This window comes from Meles meles, chromosome 1, assembly GCF_922984935.1.
Source record: "Meles meles chromosome 1, mMelMel3.1 paternal haplotype, whole genome shotgun sequence".
In the NCBI taxonomy this organism is placed as follows: domain Eukaryota; kingdom Metazoa; phylum Chordata; class Mammalia; order Carnivora; family Mustelidae; genus Meles; species Meles meles.
The window spans coordinates 106,686,360-106,698,256 of record NC_060066.1 but is presented as its reverse complement, the minus strand read 5'-3'; the positions used below and the strand labels follow the sequence as shown (position 1 = coordinate 106,698,256).

The window sequence follows — 11,897 nt, the reverse complement described above, 5'->3', positions numbered from 1 at the left end:
TTCTTGGCCTCCACAGCATGATGTGAAGTGTTGCCACGTCCATGGCACATCTCTGTGCCAGGGTTTGGGGTGAGGTGGGGTGGTGGAGAATGAAGGGGGACTCGAGAAAGAGTTGTCATCTGGGAGGGACAGTGTGCTCAGTTCACTCTGAAACCATTAAAGAGAATTTAGGGTTGAATAGGCCCCAGCTCAAGTGTTTACTCATGGTATCTAAGTCATAGACCTGGAAATAAGGCTTAGGAAAGTGAGACAGTCTCTTTCATGAAAATATTTATTAAACAATGAATATATTCATCTAATGCTTCAGTTGATAGGAGATAAAACAAATCTATTACCTACAACACAGAAACTGAGAGGCTGCACAAGTCTCAGCTTTCCCACAGAGGACCAGGCTTGCTCGAGCTGCGCTGGGGAGGCCAAGTTTCTGCCAGTGTGGAACTGTGGGGTAGGCCCCTTAGGGTCTAGTCAGCCATCTCTCCCTTCCCTAAGGAGCCTTTGTAAGAGTGAGCACAGAAGAAGGACAAGAACACTCAGCATGCGGTGTGCGCTCTGTCCATTTGAGCGTGCAGCAAGAAACTCTTCCAGGTCTGAAAAAAAAAATAAAATCCAGAGGGTGGGAGAGACACTGTCACATGCTGGTTTTAAGAAACTGAAATAGAGCTGTCCACCTGCTCTGATACAGGCCCTATTCTGCCTGAGGTTCCTCACTAGCTTTTGCTGCTGGGGCTCTGCTGCAGGGCTAGAGGGTTTTGAGGTCAGGCCTGAGGCAACAGTTGGCTCACCTGGCATAGGAAGGAAGCCCCACTGTAGGAGGCCCAGTTCAAGGAAGAAGCACCTTCCTGGAGCTTTCCTAGTCCTTTCCTTGCAAACAGAAACAAGGGGATTTCTGTGGGACTTAGAGAGCTGAAAGAGAATTTACATTTTTAGAGCTTAACAAACAACTCTTCAGCCCTTCTCATTTATCCTGTGTGCTGACCAAAGGTGATCTTTCAGAGAATTTCACATCAGGTAATTTAGCAATTAGGGGCAAAGAAGTGTGATTTGAAATACAATAAAATAAAATAGCTTGCATCCTCATGTTGCAAAGAAGGTCCAACTCTTCTCCAAATGAGTCCTAATACCATCCCCTTGACTAGGTACCACTTATTAAACAGGAGAAAACACCCATTCTGAAAGCAATGGCTACTCTTCCCACAGAGGAAATTACAAAAATGAACAGCTTCCCAGCAATCTGGGGACTGGTGTCACACCCCCAGGTGCTCACCTTCCTGGCTGTCACAGTGTGGCTCCTCTTAGCCTGAAGAAATGAGTCTGGCTTTCTGTGTGGGTGGGACCCCACCCCAACAGTGTTGGGTGGGAGTCCCAGGAGCAGTGGGACCCAGCAGGGATCTTAGCTAAAATCCCTGCTGAGTGATTATGAGTGATTATGATGTGAAGCTGACCATGGGCAGACAGAGGTGCCAAGTGCATTAAGCATTCTTACAGGCCAATCTGGGCCTATGTATGGTTGACTGGACAGGTAAGCATGCAGATGAGGAAGGGCCTAACTATAGAAACTTCTACCCAGACTGCTTGGCAGAGGCCCATCTGGTGTTCTTCCCCTTTCACCCCACCACCAGACCTCAGACAGGCCTGCCTTGTCCTGCCCCCTACAATCCCTCCAGGAGTTGCTCTCTGAATGTGAGAACCTATGGTGAGCATGACACAGTGGATGTTAACAGATAATGATGACAAGCAATGGAAACAGGTACCCACTCTTCACCTGTTGGCTACAGTGGGCTGTAGTGGGACCATCCAGGATGCTAGATTCAGGATAGGACTGAGGTGTGGCCCACTCTAGGCCTGGGTACCACTTCCCTATACTACCCCACTCTGGGAGTAGGTTGTTCCAGTGTACAAAAACCTCACAAAACAGGAAATCTAACATCTGGGCCCAGGGAAGGCTCCAGAAAAGCTGACGCTAAGACAGGTGATCTGCGTGTAAGAAGCTATTCAGGTGAGAAAGGGGTCTGTCCATACTGAGCTTCAGTTTTGACTCTCCCCTGGTGGAATGAAGCAGGCTGCTTGCTAGAAAAGATTAAGGCCCTTTTGGGCAGTCATTTCTTATATATAAGCTCAAAGGCTGTTGTTTTAGTCAGCTTCAGGAATTTGATTAGACCAAGTCAGCCCAGTCAGCAGGGATTCACAAACTGGGGCTGTGAGTACCACATGGTGTCCCTCTCAGGAGGCCCAAGATTACTCACTGAGCTTAGGGAGAAGATATTCTTCCACTCTACATTTAGGAAAATTTAAAACTAAGCCTTACAATATTTACTGTACTGATTAGAATCTACTGAATCAATTGTTCTATGACCATTAACTCACCTCATATTGAAAAGGAAACTGCTATCAGTGTATAACTTACTATAAACTAGGATTTTTATTGTATTCTTATCAGAGGCCTTTTTTAGACTTGGTCAGACATAGCAAAGATTTTTATCGTGTGTGTTAGTCCTGTGCCTATGTGAAAAAGAAGATATAAGTAAAATCAAGTTTGCACATGCTCTGCATGGCAACTGTCTCACCACCACTGAATGGGGAATATACTCAAGTATTTTTACTGGAGTGGAGTGGGAAATTAAAATAGAAAAAAGTTTAAGACCACCTTGAATGAAGGTAACGTCATATTTTAATGTGAGGTCCAGAACCAGTATTCCTAAAACTCCTCAATTTACAGATACCTCTGGGAGCCAGATGACTCCCTCTCCTGCCAGGACACTCAGAGAACCTTACCCATTGGAATGGCACCTATCATGGGAGAATGTCCCTGGAGAGCAGGACAAAGGGTCTCTCTTTCCCATATAGCATGTTGGAGCTGGCTAGGGCCATGATCCTGGAAAGCCATCTCTTCCATAGGCCTACAGGCTGGTTCTGGCCCTATGATTTTTGTTTTTGTTTTTTTTTTTTTTTTGGGGGGGGGGGGGTTGGTTGGTGCCAGAAATATATTTTTTAAAACTGAGTTGGAAGCATGAGGTGAGGCTTGAACTGACCCTAACTTGACATTCACATTCCCTGTTTATCCCTGAAGGCACTTGAGTTACTACTTCACTGTGTCAGTACTTAGACTCTAAATTTTAGAACACTAAACTGGTTCTTTAGGTAATGAAATACTTAATTCTTTGGGGCTGTATGTGGGAAGAACCACCCTCTTGGTATAATGAGTTTGGGGCCTATTTTGACACTAAGCTTCCTGCTAGCTGGATGCTTGTGTTTTTTTGTTTTGTTTTGTTTAACCAATTATGGTTAAACTTAATGCTCCTCAATTAGTGGATATTGTTCACAAACCAGAAAACACATTTCAGTAAACTTGCATATAAATGCTAGATTATGAAATAATTTTTTAAACCTCAGTATGTTGACTGGAACACTGCTGATGAGGAGGATAATAAAATAATAATTCATTTTGTGCATCATATATAACAGGTGAAGTCCTTCTCATCTTAATAAATCAATGCGGTAAATATTCAGCTCTAATTTTGCAGTTGCAGAGACTGAAACACAAACAAGTTATTCAACCCTTCCTAAAGATCATAAATATTATAACAAGTATTTGGGGAGATTTGAACAAGGATTTTCCCATGCTTTTTCTATTATGCTACACTGTCTCTTTTAATGCAAAATTAACAAATGTAAATGAAGAAAATAGTAGAGATAATGACAGTTGCCTTCCTCAAGCATACTGTTTTCAGAATACTAGAAATGGTTTCTTTTGATTGCAATGTAATAATAGATAATAGCTTATATGGTGTTTCTTCTTTGGAGATATATTTGGAACTAACTGCCAAAGGCCATCCATTCAATATTTATGGAGAATATTACTCACAAAACACTATTTTAGATCATGGAAGAGAAAAATGACAAGAGCTCACACCAACAAACAAGATGATTTGGCATAAATTTTATCCTTCAAAGTCTATGTGAGAGTAGAGGGTAGGTTATCCTTCTTTTCCAAGAGAAAACAGAAAAATTAGTGTTCTTCTGAATTAGAATGGAAAAATATACCCTTGAAAAGACATTCTATTCAGCATTAAGAAAGCCTGTCATTCTTATACCTGCAGAGCATCAGAGCAAGAAGGGCCTTGGAGGTTGTTTGGTCTTCAGGTCCCTGGAAGTGCCAGAAGGTCATGATTTTGTAGTGTTTTGTTATCTACTGGTGACTTGCCCATCAACACATATCCTTGATTCACATCTTTTTCATTATGTTATGGACATAAATTTCCATTCTATCTCCCATATGTTTTTAAAAATCCTTACAACATCCCATTAAAGGATTTAAAACAGTTACTTACTGTTTGATTTAGAATATGGCCATATTTTTGATATTCTAAATAACACTAACAAAAATATCTTTAGTTTGTATTGATAATTATTCTTATAGAAAGAGTACAGAAATGGCACAGTAAAGATTTACATCCTGAACCCTTATGCACTATTGGTGGAAATCTAAGTTGGTGCAGCCTCTATGGAAACAGGTATGGGGATTCTTCAAAAAATTAACAATAGATCTCCATATGATCCACCAATTCCACCTCTGGGCATTTATCCAAAGGAAACAAACATACTAACTCAAAAATGTATACGTTCCTCTATGTTCACCACATACTATTTACAATAGCCAAAATATGGAAGCAACCTAAGCAAACATTGATGGATGAATGACAAAGAGCATATATGATATAAATATGTACAAATGTGATGTAATTAAAGGAATAGGATATAAATGTCAATAAAAGAAAATATATGATAGATAACACAAACACACATAATGGGATATTTTCAGCCATAGGAAAGAAGGAAATCTTGCCATCTGTGACAACAAGGATGGACCTTGAGGGTGTTATGCCAAATTAAATAAATTGAACAGAGAAAGAAAAATACCATAAGCTCTCACATGTGAAATCGTAAAAGAAATAAAAACAACAGAACTCAAAGAAACAAGAAGTTTGGTGACTGTCAAAGGTGGGGGTTGATAGGTGAGCAAAGTGGGAGAAGATCGAAGATCAAAGGTACAAATTTCCAGTTTTAAAATAAATAACTCATGGAGATGTAATATATAGCATGGTGATTATAATAAATCTATATTTAAAAGTTGTTAAGTGGGGATCACCTGTGTGGCTCAGGGAGTTAAGTCTCTGCCTTCAGCTCAGGTCATGATCTCAGGATTCTGGGATATAGCCCTGCATTGGGCTCTCTGCTCAGCTGGGAGCCTGCTTCCCCCTCTCTCTCTGCCTGCCTCTCTGCCTGCTTGTGATCTGTCTCTCTCAAATAAATAAAAAAATCTTAAAAAAAAAAAGTTGTTAAGCGGGTAGATCTTAAAAGTTCTCATCACAAGAAAGAAAACCATAACTATGGGAGGTGATGGATGTTAAGTAGACTTAGTGTGCTGATCATTTCACAACGTACAAAAATATCAAATCATTGTGTTGCACACCTGAAAGTAATACAATGTTATATGCAAATTATATCACAACTAAAAAAAGTATTTGACAAAGTTCAGGGATGTCCTCACAATGTCCATAAATGGTAACAATTTTATTCATAGATTAATATGAATCTATAAATATGAATTAATATTCTCACTTCATAAAATAATAATTATATCAAATATGCTATGGTATGTTTATTTGTAGTATTTTTCAATAATTAAATATTATAAAGTATTTCTAAATTAGCAATTAGCCTTTTGTGATTATCTCATAAGAGAAAAATATCAGACTTTGTTTATTAGCTGTTGGAGTCAACTCCTATAAGCCTCGGTTTCCTTAAATATGAAAGGTATAATAATACTTATATTTCATGGACTTAAGAGAATCAAATAGGATAAGTGAACAAAGTGCCTGAAATAACTGACTGCCATCATCATTCTCATCATCATCCTTCATATCATCATCACCTCTGTCAGCAAGCCACCAGTCATCTGCCCTGAGGAAGGATCAAACAGTACAAAAGTGGGTCAAACAGTACAAAAGTGTTCCTGTCCTTTTGACACCTGACAAATTACTGTGAAATATTATTATTTTGTTTAACTGTGATGAGCAGAAGTCACATGTAGAAGCCATTGTCACTGTCTTTGGCAGACATCATTTGCACCCTTGGATGTTTCCAAGAATAGAAAACAGTAAGCAGATAATCTGAAATCTAGTCCCTGCCCGGTTGCTTCTGAACCCAAAGTGGCCTTGCATAGGAGACTGGAAATAACCACAACTAGCCCCTTCCCACATTATTGCTGGGAGCACCAATGGCATGTAGGAAATAACTTCACCTGTAGGACTACACACATCCCACTTGCAATTCCAATACCTGTTCCTTAATTTGTGTCCTCCTTTCTCTGGGGGAACAAAAGGAGCAGCCAGTGGAACAGGGGCATAAGCCCAGCAAATGAAAGGAAAGGGAGGGCTTTGGAAACCTGGTGGGCATGAGAGAAGGAGGACAAGCTGCAACACGTTGCAATACTGTACTATACTTTCTCTCTTCCTACTGGCACTGCCCACACCATGCACAGCTGGATGAGAGGGGACAGGGCAGGAAGTGGGGTTGATGGGTTGTACATTCATTAAACATCTCTCAACAGCTCATCTTACCCAAGGTTGCAGAAGAGGGAGGGAGGAGCAGGAAGGTGGCTTGGAAGCCAAGCATTCATTAAGTGTGCTCCTCCACTACTGGTCCCACCAGGAAGGCAGGGGCAGGAAGTTGGTTTGGAAGACTCCACCCCCAGTGGTGGTGCCCCTGCACTGCCATCCTGACCATGGACAAAGGGGTGGGAAGTGGTGCTGAACATCTGTGATTTGGCCAGAGCTGAAGAAGGTGGACAGAGGAACAGAAAAGGGACTTTAGGAGCTTTGACTGCTCACTGCACAACCAAGGCCCCCATGGCTGATGAAGAGGTTGAAGGGTTGTGCCTTCATTCACTGGAGTCCATGCGGAGCATGCTGAAGAGGGGAGAGGATACAGCATGTGACATTGAAATGCTGGTGCCTTCTTTACCTGTGCCCCTTGGCCCTGCCCAAGATCAATAGCAGAATGTTACGTTTGTTTTCTGATGCAGAAAATTCACACTCCTCACTGAGTTTTACATGTGAAATGTTTGTGTTGAGTTTGCTCACTGCTCAGAATTCTCACAAATGAGTGTTCACCCCATGTGTTCTCCACACCCTTCTGGCTCTTAATATGTGTGGCAGGCTGAGTTTTGCTTACAAGTTACCCTCCTTCTGTGGGACTGCCTGGTTGGCTGTAAAGGGCAGAACAAGACCATCCATGCCTATTCCTAGTCTGCTCCAGCACCCTCCTCACTTCACAGTTGAGGAGATGGTGTTGGCGTGGTGTAGGGAAATCGCTAGAGATTTAGTCAGTAACCTCCCTGCCAGGGTTGGCTCTGTTTAGCAACTTGTGTGCTCCCCAGAGTCTGCTCACTGAAAGGACACTTAAGGACACTGTTTGGAAAACACATTTAAACCCAGTACCTGGGTATAGTAAACTTAGAAATCATTTTAAATAATGGTGATAATTTGCTATGTGATTCACAATGAATATGACTTTCCTAAGTGATCAAAAACACATTTAAACCCAGTACCTGGGCATAGTAAACTTAGAAATCATTTTAAATAATGGTGATAATTTGCTATGTGATTCACAATGAATATGACTTTTCTAAGTGATCAATCAACCGTGTTCTCATTTCTGTGTCACCTGGAACAGCTAGATCTCTGTGGATTGGGAGTTACATAGGAGCAATGCCTGCCAGTGTGGACTGTGTGCACAAGACGTAGGTCCACTTACCACAGCTGTCTGGTGTCTGCTGAGGGAGACAGTGTAGGACTGCGAAGACACACCTGCAAAGGCGGCAGCTGTGGAAGGTCCAGGATCCATGCATGAGTGCGCCGCATTCACTGAGGAGACAGAGAGGCAGTGTCAGCCCTTCTGGTTTGTGTGCACTACCCATGCCCAAGCTCCACCTGCCAGTCCTCTCCACCCTTGGTGTCCACTCCCAGACATTCCCAGCCCTATAGGGCCTCTGCACCCGCTTCCATCCACACCCCACTCCCCTCCCCCACGTGCTACCCTGAAGGCCCCGCTACCCACACCCATCCCCTCTGCAAGGTCAAGCCCCTCTTCTCCCCTCACCCCCTCCCATGTCCCTGCCCCACTTGCAGGCAGGCTCCTGCATGGGCCCACCTATGCCTCTGATCATGCTCACAATAACGGCCAGTGAAGTGGGCAGGACATATGCAGAAGCTGCCCAACACGCAGGTGCCACCATTCCTGCAGCAGCTGAGCCTTGGGGGTACACCTGTGGACGGGAGGCCTGGGTGTTCAAGTCTGCCTGCTTCCTGTTCCTTTGCCTTAGACTACCCCTGAGAGGGAGGGCCTCATGAGATTGCCTGGAGAGGAATAAAATTTAACTCCCTGCCAAGTGTGTTTGCTCGGGTAGACCCTACTTGTTAATTTAAGGATTAAAAACAAACTGCCAGGGGTACTGGAGGGTCAGGAAGCAGCTCAAGGACCCAGGAAGAAACCCTGGCCCCTTCAAATAGGATTTTCTCTCTCCTTTCCTTTCAGATGTTAAAGTCAGGGGGTGACTTCCCTAGACAGTGATTAAAAACAGGCCTTCAAGGCAGGGACCACCCACAGTGGGTTGACTGCAGAAAACCCTCCCAACCGCTTGTCCCCACCAGGGGACAAGGCCCCTCCCCCACACTGCCTCGTTCTGGAGCCTGAGAGTCTGCAATAAGCCAAGCAAGGGCCTGTTTTTAACTTGGGTTGGAATCTTTGTTTTGAATTTATTTAAATCACACTCCTCTAGACCTGAGCAAATGCAATACTGTACCAGTGGAAGAGTAAAACTTGTTTTCACAGCAAAAGAGCACCTCACTAGGACATATTTTTCACTTTATAGTATATCCTCATGTGAAGATGATAAATTGTGGTTTGTTGGGTTTTTCATTTTATCCTTAATCTATTCCAGGTTGTTCTCAGATCCTAAACTGGGAGGACAGTAATGGAGATGACCAGAAAGGTTTTTAGGGGGCAATGCCACTTACTACCTGAGAAAGCCCTGAAGTAGGTACTTGAATCCTGTGGCTGCCACCCATTCATGCTTCCATTCCCCTCCTCCAAATTATTCAGGATCCAGTTGAGTGTTTCTTGCTGGAGCTTCTGGGCTGTAGCATTGTTGATTTCCTCTCTGTTAGCTGTATGTTTCGCTTTTTGATAATCTTTTAAAAACATTGAAAATGTGAGACTGATGATGATTAAGAAATAAATATACAATAAAAAGAGTCTATAAATAAAATGCTTCTTACTGTTGTCTCCCAAGTGGATGATGTGTAATGCCAAACTGACAAAAAACAGAAGCCTAGAATGTTTAAAGAAAATTATTGGTTTAAATATTAAAAGCAAAAGTAGAAATGTCCATATGCTTAAAATGTAAAGCAATCATATATAAACATAAATATATACAAATGTAACATTTAATAAATATTATGCCATCATTTTGTAACTTGTAGATGTAACTTAATTAACGTTGTCATGACTTAGAAAGATTTTTAGACCAAAAAAGTGTGCATGTCCTTTAATAAGAAAGAACATTTGTGCATATGCTGCAGTTTATTCTGAACACTTTTAAATGCACCTCTCAGCCCTGAGATATGAATGATGTGTGTCCTTACCTAACAGGGTGTCTCCTGGTCATTTCCCACTGAGGCGTCCTCTGGTGTGAAAGTCTCCTCCTTTCATCAGTACTTTGAAGATCAATTTCCAAGGGAGTGCAGATCAGTTTCCAAGGAAGTAGAGTCTTAAGGTGTTTTGTATTTAAATATATCTTTACTCCAGGTCCTGGAATAACTGCAGTAGGACATAAGATGATTAAGAAAAAAAGATACAGATCTTTCCTTTCCTTCTGTAGGGGGTGAGAAACAGCAGTGAGAGCTCTGGGTTCTGCTGTGGAAGTCCATTAGGCAGTGAGCTGCTATAACAGGCACGGCCCATGCTGAGCCTCCAGGACTGTCCCCTCACTGAGACCAGGTGGGGGTGGGGTGGAGGTTGGAGACTGGCTGATTCTCTCCTCAGTAGTGTTAACAGTGCTGACAGCAGCAGGGTAATCAACCCCTGATGTAAACATTGGTGGCTAAGGCAACAAGCCTTTCCCTCGCTGGAAAAAAAAAATTAAATTAAAATCTCAACATGAGAACAAGTTTTCACAGGAAAATGCAAATTTTATATTGCCTATCTTGTATGGTTGTGAGGGCCCAAGAAGAGAAGGGAGCAGTTGTGTGGGACCTAGGCAGCAGGCATGTGTCCCTAAAGTATTGACTGGGGAGCAGGAATATAAAAGAAGACATTTTGTCCCCTGCTTTCTGAGGATGTATGGATCCTTCCACAGATAGAACTTTTTCTCTGTGCCCAGCAGCGTGGTGACTATATCATATACATTACCAATTTAATACAGCATGCCTCTGAAACAGTGTTTTTATTATCCCCCATGTAAAAGGATGGGCAACAGAGGCTTAGTTTAAGTCCCTGTGGCAGGTGGATCTTCAAACAATATGTAATGTACCGATTTTACGAGAAGAAACCTACAGTGTGCTCAGCATATGAAGACCACGGAGTGTAGAGGTGACTGCCCCAGTCATTGTCTGATGTTAAGCTCTGGATCCAAGAAGGGAGTGATTGCCAAAATAAGGACTGGGGCCCTTTTATTATCACTGAAGAGGGTACTTTGCAACTCTGGGGCAAATCCTTCTGTGATTTTAATATAAAAATAGCTTTCTAGAAATAGCATGCTTCTTCTAAGGATGAAATAGATTTGATACTGATTTAATTTTAAAACCTTTAAATGTGAGGTTTATTAAAGAAGCTGTTAAATAAAGCAAGAAACCAAAGGGAATTGGTGAGCCTGCCTGTGGTGGGTCTCCCAAGGACTAGTCCTGTGGGCTGCCAGGACTATGTCAGGACCAGCAGACCTGGCTGGGCAAACTATGGGGGGAAGGCCCCTCACACCTGCAGGGAAACATCTGTAACTGCAGTCATAACAAATATACTTTTAGACTTGATGGTTATTACTTATTAATCACATAGTTTAGTTATATATAAAAGTATATGACCCTAAATCAATAGAATCTTTTTTGAGCAAAATGGGTTGTACACTAAAATAAAACCATGCTGGGGTACCTGGGTGACTCAGTGGGTTAAGTCTCTGCCTTCAGCTCAGGTCATGATTTTAGGGTCCTGGGATTGACCCTAGGGATCTCTGCTAGGTGGGGAGCCTGATCCCCTGCCCCCTCTGCCTGCCTCTCTGCCTACTTGTGATCTCTCTCTGTCAAATAAATAAATAAAATCTTTGAAAAAATAAAATAAAATAAAACCATGCATAATCTAAAGGATTATATTTTTTTGAATAAGAACTTTTAAAACTTCAGTTTATGAGATGTTATCAAATGAACCTAAAACTTTCTGATGACATTAACGTTCTAAGAGTAGTACCAAAATCGAATTTCTCCCCATCGTGTCTTGTATTATATTTTGTATTATGGACACTTGTGAATGTATACAAGATCCAGGATAATGATTCACTGGACTGGTGTTCATAGATTAAGTATCAACCTTTGTCAATCGTACTTATTCTGCACCCATTTTTCTTTTGGAGTCTTTGAAAGGAAATCTCAGAAATCATGATAATTTCTATATCAAATAAGGTTCTGAAAATATGCATTTTAAAGGAATCTGTAGGAAAAGCAAAGGAAATGTCTTGCCGGCATGACAGGATTGAGAGTCCAGGCAGAGGGATGGAATGTCCCATCTCTGGCTGTTTGCTTAAGACAGCTCCAGGGAGGGAAAGGGCTGATGGCCTAGCTGGGAGAAAG

At 42.1% G+C, this 11,897-nt stretch overlaps 1 protein-coding gene across 1 annotated transcript; it reads right to left on the bottom strand.

Moving 5' to 3' along the window:
- Positions 1-465: 465 nt before the first annotated feature.
- Positions 466-9,727, bottom strand: LOC123948866 (cryptic protein-like). Its single transcript, XM_046016046.1, has 6 exons — positions 9,705-9,727; positions 9,339-9,391; positions 9,081-9,251; positions 8,212-8,326; positions 7,816-7,925; positions 466-587 (listed from the first exon to the last, which is right to left on the bottom strand). Exons 1-6 carry the CDS (start codon positions 9,725-9,727, stop codon positions 466-468), a joined length of 594 nt encoding a protein of 197 aa, XP_045872002.1.
- Positions 9,728-11,897: the final 2,170 nt, after the last annotated feature.

Coding starts and splice junctions, on each gene's coding strand:
- LOC123948866 (XM_046016046.1), bottom strand. CDS start 9,727: ATGACCAGGAGACACCCTGTTAG. Junction 8,327..9,080: donor CTACTTCAGGGCTTTCTCAG/GTAGTAAGTGGC, acceptor TCCCGTCCACAG/GTGTACCCCCAAGGCTCAGC. Junction 588..7,815: donor GCAGACACCAGACAGCTGTG/GTAAGTGGACCT, acceptor TTTTTTTTTCAG/ACCTGGAAGAGTTTCTTGCT.